Consider the following 23,696-nt stretch of genomic DNA (forward strand, 5'->3'; position numbering starts at 1 on the left):
TATACACACACACATACATACATATATACATACATACATATATACATACATATATATATATATACATACATATATATATACATACATATACATACATACATATATATGCTTCTATTTCTCTCTCTCTCTCTCTCTACATTATTTGTATTTTCTTCTTACCCCAACTGGTCATAGGCAGATAACGGCCCCCTCGGGGTTCTGGTTCTGCTCTAGGTTTCTTCCCATAGGAGTGTTTTTCCTGGCCTCTCTCACTGGGTCATAAACGTATGATCCAGTAAAAAGAACAGTGTTTTACAAAGAAATATCAATAAATCTCAAATGAGGAATTTTTGCCTTTTCTTTTAATTTCCCAAAAGTGTGAATCCTAGGGCTTCGTGGATGCTAGTTTATTCATGATTCAAGTGAAACGGGGGGTGGCGTGGACCCAAACGCAGCACAAACAGCGTAGTAGAGCTTGCAATGAGGGAGAAGGTGCTGGATCAGGAGCAGGCCCAAACCAACAAGGGCCAGGGACCAGGCAGACAGACACCAGAGGCGCAGAGGCTATAGATGTGGTCAGGGGCAGAAGGCTGGTAGGGTTGCCAGGGAGCTGGCGGTCAAGGCAGGTCGGGGGCTGAAGGCTGGTCGGGTTGCTGGGGAGCAGGACGTCAGGGAAAAACCGGGTCGGAACCGAGAAGGCAGGAGGCGGATTACCAAGAGCGGAAGCGGGCAGGTCAGAACACCAGGGAAATCATAGCTGGATCGGGTCAGGGACAGGCTCGGTCGGCAGCAGGTGGTCAGGCAGAGACCCGCTGGAAGGTCTTGCATGAGAACAAAGAACAATCTGGCAAAGAATGAGTGTGGAGCAGGAGCATATATACTGAGCTGATTGGAGATGAAGAGCAGCTGTGAGCACAGGTGAGTGGAGTGGCTGATGAGGTGGGAGTGGCTGGCATGCTGAGTGGAAAAGTACTGTGACCCAATAACAGAACTGTGACATCAAGTGTGTAACTTGAACTTAGCATGAGATTTAGTGTAGGAACATGTTGTGTACGTAAATTTTTGACCACGACTGTAGGTTGTTTGGCACGGGGGTGGTAGACCAGCAGCTGCCCTGTTCATGTGTGTTGAATGAAACACTCCCAGTTAGCTTTCCGGAAGTTCCATCTCTTGACAGCCCTCCTCCGCAATCTCGTCCCTGGTGTCCTTTGGTCTTGGCAATGGTGGAGAGGTTACAGTCTGACTGATTAAGGGTGTGGACAAGTGCCTTATATACAGATAACAAGTTCAAACTGGTGCCATTAATATTGGTAACAAGTGGATGATAGAACCATTATACAAATGAATTTGAAAATCATCCAATGTGATTTCCTGGATTTTTTTTTTCATTCTGTCTTTCACAGTTGAAATGTACCTATGATGAACAGTACAGACCTCTCTCATCTTTAAAAAAGGGACAACTTGCAGAATCAGTGGCTGCCAAATACTTTTTTTGCCAATTTGTATGTGCTCTCAACAACTGCTGCCACCTTGTGTCAACAAACAATAATGAACGCAAAGTCTAAACAAAACAATAACATGCCAACACTAATTAAAACGGCTCCTACACGCCGGCCCCTAATTGTCTTATCAAAATAAACAATAACCAATGAATAATAAATAGGAGCTATGTTAGACATTTTTTTTAAAAAAAAACTTAAGTGAATTTCAACAACAATAACAAAAAGGGTCTTGTGTTGGCTCTTTTCAGATTTTTTATTTATTCATTTATTTATTTATTTATTTCATTTTCTTCATTCTTTCCTTTTTTCTGCCAGGCTGGCAGTCTGACCTTTAGGCTCCAGCTTCATGAAGGAGACAAACCTTATTGGCCTCTCCAGGATGTTTTTCTCTGTCTGAAGTTTTACTGTGCACACGAGACCTTGTGCATCTGCCTTGATTTCTAGTGCTCTTCCCATTAACCAGGACCCTCGTGGTGCAGTGGGTTCAGCGAGCACCACAATATCACCTGGAGCAAAGTTTTTGTTTTACACTTACACTGCAGTCGCTGCCGTTCTTGGATTAGCGGTGTATTCCTGTGTCCAGATCTGCCATATACTGCACCTGTCTCCATCTGTGTTTAATGTACAAGTCTTCTTTTAATATTGGTTTGGTTTTCAACAGCAGAAGGTGATTTGGTTTCAGTGCTTCCAGGTCCTTTGGGTCATCAGACATTTTGGTTATGGATTGATCATTTAAGATTGCTTCGACTTCATTTCTTTTTCTTCCATTTGGTGTCAAATTGACTTGCACTGGTGTGTCCACAGTGTTACAGTAGTAACAAAATTGTCTCATTTCAGTATTGACTTGTTTTTCCAAAAGAAAGGATTTTAGCAGGCGTGGCTGGCTTGGCATTGTGAATATTTCCAAAAAGTGTATTCAACAGAATCTTGACTTCAGGGAATTTTGCAGGTTGTCCATGTTGCTCCTCTAGCTCACATGCCCTATTCCTCCACTTATCTCTGAGCTTTTAAGGTAGTAACATTCATTTCTTCCTATAGGTTAGATGCTCCATTGCATTATTACCTCTAAGAAACAGTGAGAATGCTTGTAATGATTTCACATCATCTGATTTGATGACTGGCCAGGCAAGCTTTATTCATGTATGGCAGTAGTGATCTTTTGTTTGTTTCCAAAATGTTCCTTCAACGTATCTTTTTGCTCTTTCGTAACCCAGGGTTTGACGCAGATGAGGCCAGCTGCAGACTAGATCTTTAGGATCCCCTCTGGCGTACTGCCGAGGAAGTGGAAGCAATCGCTGTCATCAGTCTTTTTTTTTTTCCACTCCTCTTTCAAATGCTCTGATAAAGGCATCGTATTGTAGAGGGTCGCCATCACATGTGGGAATGTCTCTCGGTGGTAAAGTGGAAGAGATATTTTCTTTAGCCAAAAGAGCAGCGGTGTCATTTTGCTGCTGAATAATATAACAGATGTTATTTGAATTCCCACCACTCACCACCAGGGACGCAGTACTGCCATAGCTCTGAACTGTGTTGGTGCCGTCTACGGAGTGCGAATGTGTTGCTCTGAACACGAGTGTATGAGTCTGAATGTGCCGCTTCGGAAAAGAATGAGGCAGATCATGAGCCCTTGCAGATGATCCTCGAGCTGTTTCTTTTGGTCCGGCAACAGGTTGGTGGGAGCAGGATTCATCTTTTGTATTGTATCTTATGTATTGTGTACTTTGACATTTGCATTTGGATTTAATTCAGGTGACGTTTCACTTTGAGCTGCTGCTTTTATTAAATAGGAGTTCATCCCATCAGAAACTGTAGAGCTGTCCCCTGACCCCAAGATCTCCAGTACATTTACTTTTGCAGTGGTTGCGGCCAGCTCACTTTCCGGTTCCAGCTGCTCTTTCATCCTTTTTCACTCTTCTTGTTTTGCTTCAAGCTCAGGCCTTTTCTTTAGGGCAGCAACTCCTTTCATGAGAGCGGCATTTTCTGCCTGAGCTCTAATGCGAGCAGAAGATGTTGAGGATGGGCATGATGATGAACAACTGTGTTTGGACGCGAGTCTTGATTTTTGCAACATTTGAAACGCCATCGTCCCGTCCAATTTCATCAGGGTTCATTTCACCGCGTTGTGCGGTACTTTCGACAATATGTGTGACCTATTCACCTTGATCACATGACTGGCTGTGTGGCATTTTTTTTTTTTATATCAGCAGTGGAGTGCTTGATTTGTTGTTCAACCTCAGTGAAATGCATTTGTACATCTTTAATGAAACCATCAAAAGTGTTCATCTTTGGTTGAAACCACTGATTTTGCCTTCTGCCTTTGTCTTCAGGCAGTGGTCATTTCAACAGTGACTCATGACATTATTTTTGCTTCATTGCAGGGTTTGATCATTTCATACAACTGGGATTGTGCCTCAATTGATTTGTACTCTTTTAGCATTTCCATCAATGTTTTTGCTTGTTTACATTTAATGTTTTGTGTCCTCTGACAGTTTTCAATATACATTTCCAAGCCTTTAGGAGTGAATGTAATTGTTTTCGCCTTTTCAGGTTCCTTTCCAACAGTGTCATTCTTCAGCTGAGCATCCGACTCGACAGACACATTGATTTATGGTCCTTTTGAACTTTGGTTTTGAAAACCAACAGTGGCCCAATGTGTCAAACAGCAGGTTCAGAGGATGCAGTTACCCATTATGTACTGTATATGGTGGCCGTTTTCCTATGCAGCCTGATTGCAGCCTATTCAGTAGAGCTCAGTTGTCCACGTACCCTTTCTCCATCTGTGCCTCAGGTCTCTACGTTGTCATCCATGTCAGCTTCGTTAATCCGGTGATTAGCTTCAGCAGTACAGCTGCAGCATCAGTCCCTATGATCAGAGTGCTTTGGTGTCGGGTTTACAATAAATAGTCGTCTGTGTTTGTGAGGAAACAATCCTTGAACTTCGTGTAATTAATCCAAATGTACAGATCTCCCCTCCTCTCACCACTCACCAATATACTATATGTGCTTTCACCAACTGCTGCCACCTTGTGTCAAAACATGCCAACACTAAATAAAACCGCTCCTGTGTGTGTGTGCGTGTGTGTGTGTGTGTGTGTGTGTGTGTGTGCGCGCGCGCATATTAGGGTAGGAAAACAAAATTACTTTTATTGTCCTGCAATTATACACTTTCATTAATGTATTTATGGGCAGCATATTAAGCTACTACCTATACGGTATGTAAATCATAAATTGCGCCAAGTTTTACACACTGGAACTTTAAGGAACCATCACGCATGAAGCTATTAAGTACTGTCACAAACACATTACAGTCAGACTGTGACACACTTTAGAAACGGAAAAAAAAAAATTGTGGCTGAAGTTTAACGAGAAAAGCTTTTCTTTCTTTACAGAGACAGAGAAAGGAGGGCATCGGGGGAAAATGGCCTCAGAGGAAAAGCCAGGTGTAAAGAGCAGCAGCTCTATCGTTCCCTGCTTCCTGTTTGTGGAGGTAAGACCAATAAATTATTTGTTATACAAATGTGTTTTGTTTTTGGGATTTGTTTTTCTGTTGAAAACATTAGATTAATAGGTTTTCCAAATTTTAGGATTTCTGAAATATCTTCAGTAGACTGCAGGCACACACACACACACACACACACACACACGCACACACACACACACACACACACACAAACAACATGCTGCAGAACATCCTGTAGCATTTCTAAAATTAGAGTGAATCAGAGGGCACTGAAATGCCATTTCTGCAACTGACATGGACAAAAAACTGTAACTGGTCAGATAATCAGACTGTATATAATTCAATTAGATGCACCAAGTACTCCTGAAGCAGCAGCTCCTAGGAAGTCAGTCACGCATCAGCTCTCTGGTTCGGAGCACATAATCCACTACTCACAGAGAGAAAAATATTATATGCTCGCTATGCCTCGGTAAATCACAGGCCGATAATGTTACCACAAAATGAGATTGTGTTTCGTGAGTAATTTGAGGCACATTAGCAGCTAGCGAGCCTTGTCAAATTTGCATATTTTAAATAAGATAATGAAAATAAAATGATTTTCTCTTTTCCTCTGCTTGATCGTTCTCCTTTCTCTTCCTCTCTCAGTTGTATGAGAAAGCCCCCATCCCCACCTCCCTTGACCCCCCCCCACCACCACCACCCCCCATCACCACCACCACCACTAATTTCCTATGCAAGTGTCAGTGGTGGAGGAGAACATTCTCTTCCCTGTTCCTTTTTTTCCCTCCATCCCAGCTGTTTTGTTGTTGTTGTTTTTTTCCATCTCTTCCTCTTTTTCACTTGGTGCTGATTTGTCTTGCTTGCTGACGGAGGAATCATGTTCTACTTCCAGCTGGTGATCATGGCTGGGACGGTGTTGCTGGCGTACTACTTTGAATACACGGACACCTTCCCAGTTCACATGCAGGGCTTCTTCTGCTACGACGCATCCTTCTCCAAGCCTTATCCAGGCCCCGAGAGCACCAGCAAGATCCCCCCCGTCCTCATATACTCTCTCGTCATAGTCATCCCCACCTTCACGGTAAGATGCGTCGAGGTTGATGCTTCAGCTAGTCTGTGCTTGTGGTGAAAAGTATGTTCGTAGATTGGAAAAAAAAAAACATAATCAGGCAGTCAGTTCGCATTTTGTGTTTGTTTGGGTTTTGTTTTGTTTTTTTTTTAAAAAAAAGAAGCTTTTACATACTACATGCAGATAAAATCAATGAGACCACTGTTTAGTTTATAGGATTTCTGTGTTCAGTCTTGAATACAAATGCAATTTGAAAATCATCTGTGACTGTGTGTGTGTGTGTGTGTGTGTGTGTGTGTGTGCGTTTGTGTGTGTTTGTTGGTTTGCACCACTGACACCACTGTGAACAGATTGAGAAGCTGCATGAAGGTAACCCACTTCCAACTGTGTGTGTGTGTGTGTGTGTGTGTGTGTGCGTGTGTGTGTGTGCGTGCGTGCGCGCACGTGTGTGTGTGTGTGTGTGTGTGTGTGTGTGGTGTGAAGAACACAATATTGGCAGCCAACCAATGATGTCTGCAAAACAGAAACATGTTTATTTGTTCGCAAGATTAAGTGAGAACAGTGTGAGAGTGAGTTGTTCCTCTTCTCTGACCTGCTGCTGGTGCAACTGAGCCAGCTTTTTGTCAATTTGTCTTTCTCCTCTTTGATTGAGTTAAAAGAAGTAAGAATGAAACCCAAGTGTGCCAACGCCATTCAATCTGAGCACCAGCTCTGATCTTGGCAGTCTATGTCCCAAACACAGCACAAAAAAACAAAGACACGCAGAGCATCACAAGCAGAACCAGCCGACAGTCAACAATACAAAAGACCAATAACCTGAGAGGACATGCATTGGCAAAACCACAGATTACACCGGCTGCAGACAGCAATACCTTCCTCAACATGTGTAAAAAATGTATGAATAAAATAAATCTTTACATTTCATTGGAAATAAAAGAGTTGCTGTTGCCCATCAAAAACTGGTGTAGTGGATGTCAGAGTCCTCATATTAATTCATCCAGGATACATCTGCTCTTTCTGCTTTATAGTCATTTGTAAAATTTGTACAAATTGTAACAAATATTCCTGCGCAGACAGTTGCTTATGGTGAATGCACCATGACATCAGCCTCTATTAGGACATTGCACTGTCAAATGACAAAACAAATTATAATTTTTTGAAACCTCACTTTAATTATATTCAGTTAACTGGACTGGTTTGCCCTATGACAGCTGGGATAGGCTCCAGCAGACTCCCGTGACCCTGAGCAACACCGTGGGTATGGGAAAATGTATGTATGTATGAATGTAACTGGACTGGCTCTATTCTGGTACTTGACTCAAATATAAATACATAGAACATTCATTTAAAAAAGATGGGGGGGGGGCTAACTAAAGGGTGCTGTGCATGTATAATGCCACCAAATTGTCTTATGGTTAGACTAGCTGTTGGCCTGTTAACTTAACTTAACTGTTTGAACACCCTTCGCAAAATTCAGTCAGTCAAAAGTCAGCACGGTCGTGAGGCAGACTGGTTCGTGGTCCGATCCAGGGCCATTCGGCCAATCTACAGTACATCGACTGCCCACCGCTGCTGAAGAGACTGTCAAAACTACCGCGCATAGTCAGGGATGGGTTCCAAAATGTGACAAGGGGTTCCAGAGGAGGGGTAGATCGATGGGGAGTGTTTTGGTGAATATAGCGTAACATTGTTTTTGGACAGTAAAAACTGCGGGGGACCGAAACTGCCTTTTGAAAAAGTGGGGGGAACATGTCCCCCCCCGCAAATTACGTCCGTGCACACACTGCACACGCAAAGTCAGCTGATCTCATCTGATGCAGATTTCCTCCTTGATCGAGTGACATTTGTCCGGATCTTTGGCCCGAGTGGCGTCGGATCAGCACCGCAGCTGGATGGCCCGATTTACACACCCAGCGCAGCTGATACTCACCAGAATAATGCAGTACTCCTGTTATTAAGTCCAGTTCAGTCTGTTAATGTTGACAACCGTTTCAAACAAACGTTAACAGCTGTGTTTCTAAGCCTAATAACTTAAATAACAAGCTTGAAATTTACCCGTCCCATTTTCCCCTTTATTGTTTTTCCTCTGTACTGTAAATCTTCTGTCTAAGAAGAAATCTGAGGCTGCTGTTCTGAGAATGAGCTACCAAAGCCTTTTCTGAATAAATCAATAAAGATCCATTTGTGGAAAGCTGTGATGAAGGCAGTTTCGTCTTTAATTATATTCAACAGTATAACATATTTGACCACTTTTAATTGATTTTTTTTAACTTTAATACACTAAAGTTAAGGCTGTATACCTAATTTCTAGGAAGTGGCCCAGCCCCTCCTATTTTTTTTTTATGTATGTGGCCCTCAGTGAAAAAAGTTTGGACACCCCTGCTTTAAACACTGAAAAAATGGTCAATGGTCAATGGACTGCACTTATATAGCGCTTTTCCAGCACCTTCACAGTACCCTAAAGCGATTTACAAAGGCATCTCATAATGGATGAGATACAACTATTTTATAACTTACGAATAATACTTTTTTTTTTTTAATACAGCGGGCCGGATGAAAAAGCTTTACGGGCCGCATATGGCCCCCGGGCCGTAGTTTGCCCGTGCCTGCGCGCTGTTTTTAGCAGCGCTGTTGTACCACACGGCAATGCAACAACGACAGAGTGGTCTTTGGCGGTATCTGGTGGCCAAACGTATGAGTGAGTGGCCGCTTGAATCAACTTGAATCATCAGCTGCTTCACTGCGATTGCAGAGTTGAGCTGACAGCGTCTGTTGTTTCATGTCATTTACAGTTACAGCACAGTAATGTCTGATGTAGTCGTTGTGCTTTGAACATTTATGTACTTATGTGCTTTTTTTTTTTTTGTTAGCTGGTTTTGTGAAAAGTATATTTTTGTTTATTTGAATGTTGTGATGACTAAACTTTCTCAGCGTGTGCCATTGCATGGTCTGCCTCGCTACTTCCTATGTCATTAGTTAACCAGTGGACTACTGCACCAGCTTGAAAACTGAAAAAAAAAGGATCAGACCTGGCCAAAACGTTATTTTTATTATATTGCTCTACTCCTTCCTTTTGCACTAGTTGTCTTCCTTTCTGTGATTATCTGTAATTAATCTGCTCCTTTTCATCAGGTGCATTCTTTTTACATCTTGGGGACAAGGAAGAATAGAGTAGAGCAACCTTTCAGTTGGCTGTCAGCAAGGAATTGATTCCTATTTTTCAATGTCATAGACATGCAATTTTTTTTGCTAAATCATATAACCAGAAAAATAGCTACTTTGTGCTGTTTTGCACAGTTTATTATTATCAGTATTATTATTGATGATGATAAGAAGTACAAAAGAGCTTTCAGTGTTCAGGGCAGGTTCTAGGAATGCACTTAGGAGGGGGCAGTCAGAAATGTAAAGGGGACTCTTTTTTTTTTTTTTTTTTTTTTACGAATGTTCAACACTATTAGTGTTTTCTTCACAGCATGTGGTGTTAGCTGTGTGTTAAACTCTCAACCTGGAGAGGTGGATTGCACTCTTGTCAGTTACTCTACACTAAGGCCTGTCTGACTTGGGCAGGGTGACCAGATCCCAACTTACCAGATGTGGGACAGGGAGTGGGACAATGTGGGACACCTCAGTGACGTTACCAATGCATCGACAGTAATGTAAAAGCAATAACATTTCTATTCCGCCCCTGCACATAGTGTGAGTTTGCCACCGGTTTGATTCAAAGGACTATGATAATAACTAATAGAACGAATATGCAAATAAAAACGTAACAACAGAAATGCATTTGAAATATCTGTATTCACTGGACAACACAGCTTCTTGGCAGGAAAGAGGCTTTGGTTTGATTGTCGAGACAAAAAGTTACAACCAATAAAAGAGCTCTCAAGAATGTCGACAGCTTTCACAGTATTGTGGCCAACTTGGCCAAGACAACTATGCACTGTGACAAACAGTCATGTGTTGAGGCACAGCTTAGTCAATATCAAGCAGCAAGTGCATTATAATCAATGTAGTTTTATATAATTTATATATGTGATGATGGCTTACTACCACAGTCTTCTAACCTGCACGACTGCGAGTGTGATGATACCGTGTGATAAACACTGGTGATTTCAGCAGCTGTAGTAGGGAGGTGTCCATAGAACGTGAAGCCTCCTTTTGAGCAGCACGCTTTCGGTGAGTCTCGCAACAGAGAAACGGCTCTGACAAAGAGATTCGCCTTGCACTGACTTCACCCACGGGTAAATACTTCCCCAGTCCTTGTAGCTGCATCTCCTTTTCTTTGCCGTGGTCAGACTTTCCCCCCTTTCATCATCCTCCATGCTTCATTCATTCGATTTTAGCGTCGCTGAAGACAAGGCTGTATGAAGCTGTTTTGGTTTTGGTGCGCATTTTAACAACCGACAACATAACACTGATCTTAACTGGATGGCCTAATTCTCAAATACATTTCAACCTAAGGGGAAGACTTGTCACTATGATCAGTATTTACAAAACTGAAAGGTAGTCTTATGAAGAAAAAAAAAAGTCACCTAGCATCACAAGTTCTCAAACTAATTTGTAAAACGCAACCCATAAAGGGCATGTAGGGGAGAAAATATCAAGACACAATATCTCCCCAATACGTATTTTGTCTTTCCGGGGTTAATGTGAAGATTTCAAAGTAAAGTACATAATAATCAATTTAATCTTACTCCATTTAAAAAATACTTTTATACATTGATTGAAAAGAAATACCACTGTCAGGGTTCTCGGTTGTTCTTTGATCTGGGGAGTTCCCTGTTGTCCACTTTAGTCTTTTCGGTAGTGTTCTGTTCCCCACTTTTGTCACAGAATTTTCCTCAGGCTGCTTAAGGACTCAAACGCTTCATCTCTTTGTCAGAACTTCGCCCCGTGTATGGATTTCCTCATGACTCCTTAATTCCAGTGTTCAATTACTACTGTAGTTGTTGCCTTGCTCCTTTGTAAGTAAACTCTTTAATTACCCTTCGAGTCTACTGTGTCAGCTTCTGGGTCGCAACCCGGGTCCCCACGTCACAGTAAGTTCTGGATGGATGTGGATATGGACCCAGCGGACACACAGTCCCTGCAGCATGCTGTTAACATCCAGGGCTCGGTGCTAGGGAAGCACGAGCAACTCCTCACGGAAGTCATGAACTCAATCCAAGCGTTGACTTCTAGCGTTCATCAACCGACGGTCCAGGGGAGCGCCAGCGTTGCAGCCACGTCATCCAGGCAACCAGCTTCGTCAGTGCCAGCTCCGGTCCCTGCCCGTGAACCATCGATCCCACCGCCTGATTATTATTCTGGGGAGGTGGGAGCGTGCAGCAGGTTCCCACTGCAATGCTCCCTTGTTTTTGATCAACAGCCCAGCTCGTATTCAACCGATAGAGCTACGCTGGCGTATGCGGTGAATCTCCTCAGAGGCAAGCCGGGAGAATGGGCCAGTTCCCTGTGGGAAGCGAGCGCAGCCTGCCCCGATTCTTTTGATTCCTTTTCTGCCGAGATGCAGAGGGTTTTTGACCAGCCCTTCCAAGACCAAGCCGCTGCTCACAGACTATGGACATTAAAGCAGGGTTCCATGTCAGTGCCCAGTTCTCCGTAGACTTTTGGATCCTGGTTGCAGGGAGCGGGTTCAACGAAATCGCATTGCAGTGGGCGTTCCTCAAGGGACTCTCAGAGGAGATGAAAGATCAGTTGTCAACCCGTGATGAACCTGATTCGCTGGAATCTCTGATCAGTCTCTCAATTAGAACAGATAATCGCCTCCGGTGTGCTAAGTCTGGACATTTCATTTCCCAGTGCCCACTCCATTCTAAAGGTTTCCAAACCATACCCTATGCCCCCAGAATCTACTAGGACCTGGAGTTGTGGAACTGGAAGAGCTGGAAAAAGAGGCTGGTAGGCAGATGCAAGGTGGCGTTTTGGAGGATGAAGTGGTTTCACTGACCTGAATTGAAGGTGTGGTTTGGAAACCTTTAGAACGGAGTGGGCACTGGGAAATTAAGTTACTGTTAACGTGGGGACCCGAGTTGTGACCCAGAAGCAGACACAGTAGGCTCAAAGGGTAATTAAAAGAGTCTATTTACAAAGGAGCAAGGCAACAACTACAGTAGTAATTGAACACTGGCATGAATGAGTCGCACGGAAGTGAGAAATCCGTACATGGGGGGCAACGTTCTGATCAAGAGACACCGTGTTTGAGTCCTTAAGTAGCCTGAGGAAAATTCTGTGATAAAGGTGGGGAACAGAACACTACCGAAAAGACTGAAGTGGACAACAGGGAACTCCCCAGATCAAAGACCAACCGAGAACCCTGACACTTAACTAATAATTAAGACTATAGACCCTTTAATAGTTTCTAGTGATCTGACATCAGCATCCAGTTCAGGGATGGTATACACAAATTAACAGAACTATTCAGTTTCTTTATTAACATGGAAGAATAGTGTCACAAAGTGGGTTTACAGCTTCTCAGAACAAAAGGTTGGCTGGAGTCGCAAAGCAATTCGAGTTGATTTATTAACACAAAAATCGTGAACAAAAACTCAAAACGTCCAAAAGGACAAAAACCACAAAGGGACCCAAAGTTGTGCAGCACATGGTAGTCTCCTGCTCTGCAGCATCTCTCTCCAAACTTGAGTGGGCCAGTGGCTTTTATGTGCCAAGCCCCTCCTCCTGGACCCACCCACAAGAAAAGAGGTCAAGCACAAAATGACAAATTAAAGAGTATTTAAAGAAAAACAGAGGCTCTATTCATAGCTCTCACATTCAACAACAACATGCAAATGGAAGCAACTTCCTCCTCCTGAAAATAACCCCAGAATTAACCCACCACACAGTTAATTGGACCACAATTGGGCCGCACATGGTACCTTCCACTAATTAGCACACCTGTGCAGACCTGTGCTACTATAAATGACGCTGCTACAGAGCAGCTCTTGTTCAGTAGGGGTCTGGCAGACAGCAGCCACCTGGACCCTCAGCAAACAGCTATGGAATGTAAAGAAAAGCATGAGTGGTATGAACTGTTTAATATGGAGAAACTGTGGTGCGTGCACTCACCACAGAAATGGAGGGAACAAAATGAATGTGTGCTGAGTGTGTGTGTGTGTGTGTGTGTGTGTGCTGAGTTCCTGTAGTCTGTTCTCAGTGACGGGCCTTCGTCACCAATAGCCTTGATGTCTGGGTTGGAGTATTCAGAGGTTATAAAACGTGATACCCAATATTGTCTGTCCAACTCAGAGGTTAAGGGTTTGAATAATGTCCATTACCATATAACCAAGGTCTTTGGGATACTAATTAACATCTGGTTGGAGACACGCCACGTGCCTGCCTGCTTCAAAACCTCCATAATTGTTCCGGTCCCGAAAAAAAACAAGGACCACAGGACTTAACAACTACAGACCTGTAGCCCTGACCTCTGTGGTCATGAAGTCCATCACCACTCCACACATGGACCCTCTGCAGTTTGCACCGAACAGACTTCCTGTCCAACACCAATTACCAGGGCTGTTGTATACAATTTATGCAACTCAGGAATAGCTTACTTGTGCTCCTGCAGGTGTTTACAGACAGTGGATAAGTCTGTTTCATTTGGACATTTCTTAAGCAACATCTGTTTTGCCACAAGAATTACATTGTTTAGATCATCTGCCACAGTGACAGCCAGCAGAGCCAGAGGATGCAACAAGGATGAATGTAGAAATGCACTGGATTTGGATGCAAGACTAGATATGGCTTTCGTTAGCTCAGCGTTCTTCTGAGAAAATCTATTCTCCGTTTCTGAAATGGCCATGTCAAGGATGTTGAGCAGAGATCTTTTCAGACAGAAGAGGTTCCCCCCCTAGAATCATCCGAGTCTGTTTGGCCCACAGTTGAGAGCACAACACTTTTACCAAGGCGTTTGGTCATTGTCTTCAGAGCTTGTAAAGCATCCTGAGCAGATGCCTCAGATGACTCGCCCCAATCCGCATCTTCACGAGAATATGAGAATATGATCTTGATTTTCAACAATGCACCTTGTCACCTCATCGTGGCTTGTCCAGCCAATTTCAAGCAGATTTTTAAAGGCTAGGCGCATTATATTTCTCAGACACATAGTGGTGCTGAAAAAAAACTTGTACAGTGAATTAGAGAGTTTGAAAAATATCTTTGCATGGTTCACTCTGGATGACATGCACAACCACTAAGTGCAGTTGGTGGTTGTAGCAGTGGATGTCTGGCATATACCCAGCAAGCTTATTTTGCAGAAGAGCTTGTACACCACCTCTTATCCCACTCATCACAGAAGATCCATCATAACACTGTCTAAGAATGTTGTCGGCACTGTAGCCAGCATCAGAAATGTGTGTCCATATTTCAGATGTGATGTACTCTGCCTTAAGTTGATGCAAGTCAAGCAACCAATAAGATGCTTCTCTGGCGTGGAATTGCTGACAAATCGAATCATTACAGACAAATTTTACACATTGCGGCTTTCCCAGGTACCATCACTATTGAGGCAAAATGCAGATTCAGCATTTTCATATTTTTTCCTGACCTCTCCAAGCACCATGTCTGCCAGTGTTTAAATCATTTCGTTTTGGATATCCTTAGATGTGTACTTTGCATTGTTTGGGATACCCTTAGCAATGCTGTTAGCTTCTCATCCGTCTCTAATGTATACTCCATGAGTTTCAGAAAAAGACCTGAAGCAACATCATCACCAGCTGCATCATGTCTGAAAGTTTCTTCAGTCCCCTGGAGCCCAAACTCATTCACACATAGAAACTTCATAGCACTGCCCACACTCTTGACATAATAATTGTTTTCAAGTTGGGTTTTACCAACCAACAGGGAGTCAACAGTCCCCCCCTATAGCCTCTCTCAGTGTTGGGAAAGTTCACTTTCTACCTGAACTAGTTCAAAGTTCAGTTCATCGTTCATAATTCCACATTTTGAACTAAAGTTCATGGTTCCCAAATATGAATTAATTTAGTTCTTTTTTTTTCTCCAATACTTTGCCGCAAGTTATTTGTCAAGATTATTGACATGGTTGTGGCTGGACACATGCCTATGACCTGTAGCCCCTTGTCTCATTCAAGTGCTGCTATCCAGTTGTTAAAACCAGTTAGGGTGGAAACAACATCCCTCTCATTAGCAGTGCTGCCATACTTATGACAGGGGAAACAAAAGCATGCGTCCCGCACAACAGATTACTCCAGCCATGGCCGAGAGTGGTACAGGGCAGGATTAAATGATTTTAAAGCCACACCAAATGCACACTTTGGGTAGCTACCCAGTATTGGATGGGATGGTGCATTGACATTTAAGTCAGTAGGTAGCTGAGCAAGGGGTTTTGGGGCAGCACCTGTTGAGGAAGGAGGAACAGGAGAAGTGGTGCTTGCTAATGGTACAGGTGAATTTGTGATGTAACTGGTACTAGCAGCAGCATCACTGCTACTGTTTTTACTACACGTAGGAGCAACACTAGTTTTTAACCCTCTGAAGAAATGATGCATCTTGCAGCATTAGCTATCTCTTTATGAGCTGCTGGAAGCTGGAGTGCAAAGTGAATATGTTTTAAGAAAAACAGCCATAATTATTTTCCTTGGCAATTTGAAACAAAACTGTGCAGAGCCAGAGGCTGGGGGCGGGGCTTCACGTAGGGGTCTGGCAGACACAGCTCATTCGTCCTCAGTCTGTTAGATGCTGTGGACTGTTACTACCCTGTGCTCGTGACTTGAGAAGCACAACTGCTGGATAAACCGCAGCAGACTATTCCCCAGTGGACTGCACAAATATATATGTACGTTATATTAACTTTTGTCCTAGTTGTAAATTATTAATTATCTCACGGCTCGCTACGACGAGTTTGGTGGAGTTTTGCTGCTTCCTCAAAGTCTGCTGCTCTGTCTTGACACCTGACACCACAGTCTCAAGCTGCGTCAGTGAGTCTTGGTGGATTTGCATACTAACAGTAATTGGATGTTTCCGGATCGGGACAGGGGAGGGGCAATCTCTGACTGCAGGGTGTGTGAAGACACACTGCACGCAGATGAGAGATGAGGGGATCCTTATATTTAACTTCTTTTTCGGACGATTTTTCCACTTAGAAAATTTCATTTGAGGGGGCAGGCTATTTGTTTGAGGGGGCGTTGCCCCTCTTGCCCCTGCGTAGAGCCGGCCCAAGCTGTGTTTTTGTGTTATACGATTGTGCAACAATTGGTTAACCCTAAACCAGTAGTAGAAGTGGTAGAAGTAGTAGTGGTACTAGCAGCAGCAGTAGTAGTCGTAGTAGTAGTAGTAGGTTTGTACCAAAATCCTCCTGTCAGTGAAACTACAGTCAGTATAATGTCATAAGATGCTGCTTTTTTCTTTTCTTTTCTTTTTGTTTGTTTGTGTGTGTGTGCAGATTCTTGTTGGGGAGCTGTGTGCTTTCTTCACCAAGGCTGATGGTGGAACCCAGGAAAAAACTATTGTGACTGCAGACTGTTGCTACTTCAACCCTCTTCTGAGACGCATCATACGCTTCTTAGGTGAACTAAAAATTCCTCTTGAGCTGCTAAGAAACTGTGAACATAATTTGTCTAGTTACACCAGTGGTTCTCAACTGGTGGAGTCTTAAGACCTATATAATTTTTTTTTTTTCCCTAATCATGAAGTTGCGACCCAAATTTATTCCACAAAAATAAAAACACTAGCCCACTTTCTATCATGTCTAGTCAATAACTGATTGAAATGATTAAATTAAATTGTGTGTCCTGCAAAATAAATCGGCAACATTACATGTTCTTTAAAAAATTAAAAAAAATAAATAAATAAAAATGGGGGGGGGGGGCTACTGCCCACAACTTTACATATATATTTGTGCAGTCCACTTGGTACAACCCAATCGAAACTCCCAACCCAATTTTGGGTCACGACCTACCGGTTAACAAATGCAGAGTTCCATAGTTTGTACAGTGGGTGACACTGAAATATTTAAATACAACCAAACCAAAAGAATAAGGTTAACATCAATTAAATGATTTAACAGGTTCAAGCACAGGTTAATAGCAGGATGAAACTTCCATATCCACTTATGCATGTTGTTATGGTGTGGAACCTACTAATGTAATGTTACACCTTTTCTTAAAAAAAACTTTTTTTTCACTTTTGATATTCAGTAACACTTGTTCCTTGTCTCCCCAGGTGTATATGCCTTTGGCTTTTTCACCACCATCATCTTTGCCAATGCTGGCCAGGTGGTGACTGGTAACCAGACGCCCCACTTTCTGTCTGTCTGTCGACCAAACTACACAGCTTTAGGCTGCCAGTCCACCATGCAGTACATTGCAGAGCGCCGCGCGTGCACAGGCAACACCCTGATTGTGATGTCTGCACGTAAATCCTTCCCATCCAAGGACTCCGCTCTTAGTGTTTACTGTGCAGTTTACACAGTGGTAGGAAGGAAATCGTTTCTCCGAGTACCAAATATATAAGCCTACGTGACCCAAATTGAAGGGATCAATAGACTTTTGTCTTCACCCTCTTACATAACTTTTCACAGATGTACGTTACACTGGTGTTCAAGACCAAAGGCACACGACTTACCAAGCCAACTATTAGCCTCACCCTTCTCTGTCTGGCCATGCTGGTGGGCGTGGTCAGAGTGACGGAGTACCGGAACCACTGGGCTGATGTCCTGGGAGGATTCTTCACCGGCGGAGCCATTGCTGTGTTCCTGGTATGAGGAACAAAATCATTACTATATTTTCTTAATACTGTTTTGAACTTGTCTTGTGTAGCAGCTGAGAGCAGTTTAGAGGTCTGGATGCCATTTTAATGCGCAACAGATTTATTCTACAAAGCAGATTATATCAGAGGGCATGAGCCATACAGATTTAAGATCTACCTGAGTTAAATATCGTTTGTGAAGTGACTGGATTGGACAGGAAGGACAAGGAAGAGGTAGGTTAGTGTGAGGAGGAGTGGAGCAGAGAGTTAGAGAACAAGGGCTGCAGTAAATGCAATGACAAAAGTAATGACGGTAGGAACAAGAAGAGGCTTTATTGTCGTTATACTAAGGGCCAGATCAAACTAATTTGACATGGTTATTTTTCCTTTTGGGTGTGTTCTTGCATGAAACCCGTGAAAACACTAGGAGAACATCTAAACTCCACACAGAAAGATCCTGGGTTGCCGGGTGGGGATTTGAACCCAGGACTTTTTTTTGTCTGAGGTTGTAGTGCATAGACTGCGAAATCACATCCACCCACTGGGGACACAGAAAACACATCACACACTTTAATGACTTTGTTGGGTTTTGAAGACGTCCCTCCCTGATTCTGCCTCCTTCTGATTCTCTCCTTTCTGAAAAGCCCAACCCCTCCAACCGAATTCTTCACTTTTTCCATCACGGACTAAGGGCCAATTCCAATTCCTCCCTTGACTCCTCAATCTCAACCCTCGCCCTTAACCCTCAATCTTTGGCCCTCAATCTTTGGCCCTCAAAAATAAGTGTAAGGGCTTAGAAATGGGACACCCCTTAAGTGCAGTTACGTCTTCAGACTGTGGGGGGCGGTCTTACGCCAAAGCTACGTCCAGTCTGTCAAGAAGACGACAACGACGAAGAAGAAGGTGAAAAAGAGAAAGACGGCGAAAAAGGACGAAGTTCTCCTTCGCTACACAACGAGGTATACAAGTCGTGAAGCCAGGACCGCCGGTCCGGTTGACAAACCTCGTAAGGAAAAAAAAAAAAAAATGTTACGCAACAACGATGTCAATAATCCATAAACAAGTCTTAAACTAAGACAATACAATGGTTTTGTAATATTTAAATCTTTATTAACTAAGAAAATACTTCCATTTGTAGCTCGCTTTTACATAGCGATCTTTTTCGAAGATGTCTTGGCGAAAATACGCAATGCCTTCTGGGTAGCCCTTACTGCCAAGGGTGGTGCCGGAGAATCTCAATATTGAGGGCGATACAGCCCTTAAACTCGTCCCTCAACTTGACGTTCTTCGAATCGGGACAGCACTTGCACCTCGCGGGAGCGCGCATTTTTGAGATTGAGGGTTGAGATTGAGGGTTAAGGGAGGAATTGGAATTCACCCTAATAATTTCTATATGGATAACAGAATAAACAGTTCACTATTACACTTTAAGACAATTTAAACTTTTAATAATTTTAGCTCACAGCACAGGTCTCTTCGTTGGGAGCTGTCCTTGGTTCTGGTCAGGGGTCCTCTCCCTCTCTCTCTCTCTCTCTCTCTCTCTCTCTCATTCCTTCTCTCTCTCTCTCTCTCTCTCTCTCTTTCTCTCTCATTCCTTCTCTCTCTCTCTCTCTCTCTCTCTCTCTCTCTCATTCCTTCTCTCTCTCTCTCTCTCTCTTTCCTTCTCTCTCTCCCTCTCTCTCTCTCTCTCTCTCTCTCTCTCTCTCTCTCTCTCTCTCTCTCATTCCTTCTCTCCTTCTCTCTCTCTCTCTCTCTCTCTCTCTTTCCTTCTTTCTCTCCCTCTCTCCCTCTACAACCTTTTACAGTAGATGAGCGTTGATGAGCATTACACCTCTCAGTTGCTGACAAATATCTCAGAGCGGCAGCTATTGCGATAATGGCTAAGACTAACCGGTTCAATTGGTAAAATAACAACGAACAAAGTCACTTTACAGTGTTACGCTGTTATTTAATTTGTTATTCCTGTTTCAACCACTAGATGGCAACACCAGACATTAGTTGTACACACTATCAGGGGTGTCAAACTCAAATGCACAGAGGGCCGGACTGGTTCAACGTTTATTAAAACAAAAAAACAAAAAAAAACTTATTGAACCTGTACCTATTACAGCCTATCCAATGTTCCTAAGTGACATTGCCCAAATTAATAAAGAGTTGCAACATTTTCTTACGACGCTATTAATGATTTCAATTGTAAACATTTTTCAAGAGGCAAACAACAGAAAAAAAATATTTTCTTCAAATCTGTCCTTTCAATAGCAAGAGAAAAAGTGCACAAATTAAACTGCATCAAAGCTGCATTGAACTTAGTTTGCTGCTTTGTGATCCTCACCAATCACTGCTTTTATAAATGTTGAAAATAAATATCAGACAGAGTTGAGTTGAACGTCTGTTTCGAGTGACTTTAGAACACAAAGCCTTAAAAGGTGCACGATAAGGTTGACAATAAAAGTCCGACAAACATTTTTGTTATTGTTTTCCTGCCTCAATATCCCAGTCTGCCAACCCGAAAGAAAATCAATAACAAGTAAAACAGGAGGTTAGCAAATCGCTTTTGTTGTGTTTATTTTTCACTTTGCACATAATCCACTTTTGATCCACGAGCACCATGTATTTTTGTTTACGATTGTTTGTTGTTGTTGTTGTCTGGTTGTTGTTATGTGTGGACATCTGTACCTCATGGTGGCTCAGGTTGCAAGGCTTGGGGTGGGGTTTAGAGCTGTGACATCGGCGTTTCCAAAAATAATCGGTGTCTGCGTTTACACGAGCTGGGCAGGGAGGCGTATTTAAACTTATCCAATGTGCGGTTTCGGTCAGTGCGGTTTCAATGAAAACGCCGGCTTCGTGTAAACGCAAGGCCGAAGTGACTATAGAGTGTTTTCACCAACGTCACATTTTTGCCAGATACCCGGATGCACGGTCATATTGGAGATACTCGGATGTTAACAATACAATAAACAGCACATTGAATGTATGTTTTGGTGGAGTTTAAAATGTCAAAACTACAGGAAAGCCAAGAGGAACGCGTGGAAGTTGCAAAAATATACAGAGAAGGACTCGGTGCATGAATAGCATCATGCGGGCCTTGAGTTTGACATACTGATATGACTGAGTTTGACATACATACGGATTGGTTTGACGACAGGCGGATCGGTGCAGCGGCTGCAGTGATGCGGTCGCTGTACCGGTCCGTCGTGGTGAAGAAGGAGCTAAGCCGAAAGCCGAGGCTCTCGATTTACCGGTCGATCTACGTTCCCACCCTCACCTATGGTCACGAGCTTTGGCTCGTGACCGAAAGAACAAGATCGCGAATACAAGCGGCCGAAATGAGTTTCCTCCGCAGGGTGGCTGGGCGCACCCTGAGGGATAGGGTGAGAAGCTCAGCCACCCGGGAGGAGCTTGGAGTAGAGCCGCTGCTCCTCCACATCGAGAGGGGCCAGCTGAGGTGGCTCAGGCATCTGTTCCGGATGCCTCCTGGACGCCTCCCTGGGCAGGTGTTCCGGGCATGTCCCACCGGGAGGAGGCCTCGGGGAAGACCCAGGACACACTGGAGGGGCTATGTCTCCCGGCTGGCCTGGGAACGCCTTGGGGTCTCTCAGGATGCGCTGGAGGAGGTGACTGGGGCCAGGGAGGTCTGGGCATCTCTGCTGAGGCTGCTGCCTCCGCAACCCGACCCCGGATAAAAAGCGACAGAAGAAGAAGATTCTCTATGTATTTGGCTGGTAATATCCAATCAAACGCCTCTCATCTCCAGTTGTAGTCACTGGAGAGGTTATGAGGATCCTCAACAGCGCCACCACAGTCTCAGAGAAGGTGTTGGAGAGCGGGGGCTGGGTGTGGGTGAAATCGTGTTAATGTCCCAGCAAACGTACGTTGGGGGGGGGGGGGGTATCGCGGTATCGCTATCGTGCTAATGTGTCAGCAAACGTTCGTTGACAGGGGTGGGGGGGATTATCACGGTAACGTGCCGGTAAATTTTCGTTGACGAGGGAGGGGGGGGGATTTATGAGTGGCCTCACGCAGGCCGGACTGAGACAAGCAGCGGGCCGGATATGGCCGCAGGCCGTACTTTGCCCAGGTCTGGGCTAGAGTCACGAAAGAAAATACTGACGTGTACTTCTTATCAAGGTTGACAATTTAGTCATGTAGGTTTCCCCCTCACATAGAAAGAAAGTGTCCAATTTACGTAATTTGATGATACAAAAATGTCATGTCAAACAAATTTCTGCCCACATTTGACCCCTTTAACCTTGATCAACTTTAATGAAATTCGGCAAGCAGGTCAGGACCAATGAACAATTTTTTTTTTAATGCAACAGTGACAACTCACGATGCTCCATAGCGCCACCCATAGGCATAAAACAGTACCCGCACTAAAATAATTCTCACAGCCAGTATGAATGTCCAAACATTGTGGAACCAAAACCCATGCACGCTTGTGGTCTACCTACATTTCATTCTTTCAGGCAATGTCTCTATCTCCAACAGAAAAGGCACAAATTGAGCTTGTTTGCAGGTATGTGCAAAAAAATCAACCAATTTTTCCACGGTGTCTCCACTAAGACCGCAATGGCGCCCTCTAGGAATGTCACACAATCATGAGACAAGAAACCACCCGTTCGTGCCGTCCACCTCTACATCTCATACGCTCTTAATTTTTGAATTTCAACAAACAGGAAGTGAGCTATTTCCACTTTTTCGAGCACTCAATGTCAGAAAGAACAATGACAGAAGTGGGACTACTCTGCCTTTCTTCGCCGCTTATGAAAACACCGTGGTTCTGACTGCTTAAAAAAAGACATTTTCAGCATCCCCAGAACCTCAGCATGCCAACGATAGGTTATTGTTCTGTTTGTGAGACAGAAATATGATAGCAACATTCATTTGGTGTGTCATTTTATGATGTCTGCACTGTCTGTCAGGCTACCGGCAGGGGAAGCCTGACAGGCACAGTTCAGGTTCCAGTTCACAGTGACAGTGTCTGTAACCCCTTCTCCACTGGCCAAAAAACATACTGTAGTGTAGTCCCACTATTAAGCGGCATTTGGTGGAAGTTGAGCAGGCTCACAGAGCCTCGCTGAAACGCGTCATAACGCAAGGGTGTTCAATTATGTTCTATCAGCGCTCAAAAACTATTTGTCGTCCTCTGGCTTTATCGCTTGCGCATAAAATAGAAAATACACCAGCTTTGCGACGCGAGCCGGCCGCGGAGGTGCGTGCCGCTTTAAGTCTGGCATGAACAACACCATCATTCTGCGTGCGAATAGCCGCGGAACGATTCCACAGCAAAAAGTGCCCAACAACAAAGAACACTGCCCACTGCCGGACTCCTGAATTCTGGCGCACTTTGGGTGAATTCCAATTCCTCCCTTAACCCTCAATCTCAACCCTCAATCTCAAAATTGCGCGCTCCCGCAAGGTGCAAGTGCTGTCCCGATTCGAAGAAAGTCAAGTTGAGGGACGAGTTTAAGGGCTGTATCGCCCTCAATATTGAGATTCTCCGGCACCACCCTTGGCAGTAAGGGCGACCCAGAAGGCATTGCGTATTTTCGCCAAGACATCTTCGAAAAAGATCGCGACGTAAAAGCGAGCTACAAATGGAAGTATTTTCTTAGTTAATAAAGATATAAATATTACAAAACCATTGTATTGTCTTAGTTTGAAACTTTTTCTGTGGATTATTGACATCGTTGTTGTGTAACATTTTTTTTTTTTACTTTACGAGGTTTGTCAACCGGACCGGCGGTCCCGGCTTCACGTTACTTGTATACCTCGTTGTGTAGCGAAGGAGGACTTCTTCCTTTTTTGCCGTCTTTTTCTTTTTCTCCTTCTTCTTCGTCGTTGTCGTCTTCTTGACAGACTGGACGTAGCTTTGGCGTAAAACCGCCCCCCACAGTCTGAAGACGTAACTGCACTTAAGGGGTGTCCCATTTCTAAACCCTTACACTTATTTTTGAGGGCCAAGGATTGAGGGCCAAAGATTGAG

The 23,696-nt window shown here is 43.7% G+C and overlaps 1 protein-coding gene and 1 long non-coding RNA gene across 4 annotated transcripts in view; both read left to right on the top strand.

The window, feature by feature from the left end:
- Nucleotides 1-23,696, top strand: part of plppr2a (phospholipid phosphatase related 2a) — a 37,416-nt gene that overhangs the window by 8,970 nt on the left and 4,750 nt on the right. For all 3 annotated transcript variants that reach the window (XM_076032638.1, XM_076032637.1, XM_076032640.1), the window contains exons 2-6: nucleotides 4,871-4,968; nucleotides 5,834-6,022; nucleotides 16,407-16,530; nucleotides 17,186-17,436; nucleotides 17,544-17,720. In XM_076032638.1, the coding sequence (XP_075888753.1) occupies nucleotides 4,900-4,968; nucleotides 5,834-6,022; nucleotides 16,407-16,530; nucleotides 17,186-17,436; nucleotides 17,544-17,720 (810 nt within the window). In that variant the 5' untranslated portion in view covers nucleotides 4,871-4,899. The remainder of the gene's footprint in view (nucleotides 1-4,870; nucleotides 4,969-5,833; nucleotides 6,023-16,406; nucleotides 16,531-17,185; nucleotides 17,437-17,543; nucleotides 17,721-23,696) is intronic.
- On the top strand, nucleotides 10,473-12,453 carry LOC142892454 (uncharacterized). Its single transcript, XR_012927430.1, has 3 exons — nucleotides 10,473-11,643; nucleotides 11,708-11,831; nucleotides 11,972-12,453. It is a non-coding gene; the product is annotated as an uncharacterized LOC142892454 (long non-coding RNA).

Source organism: Nelusetta ayraudi, unplaced genomic scaffold (genome assembly GCF_046127955.1).
Source record: "Nelusetta ayraudi isolate G7.1 ecotype Tasmania unplaced genomic scaffold, CSIRO-AGI_Nayr_v1 ptg000034l, whole genome shotgun sequence".
Lineage (NCBI taxonomy): Eukaryota > Metazoa > Chordata > Actinopteri > Tetraodontiformes > Monacanthidae > Nelusetta > Nelusetta ayraudi.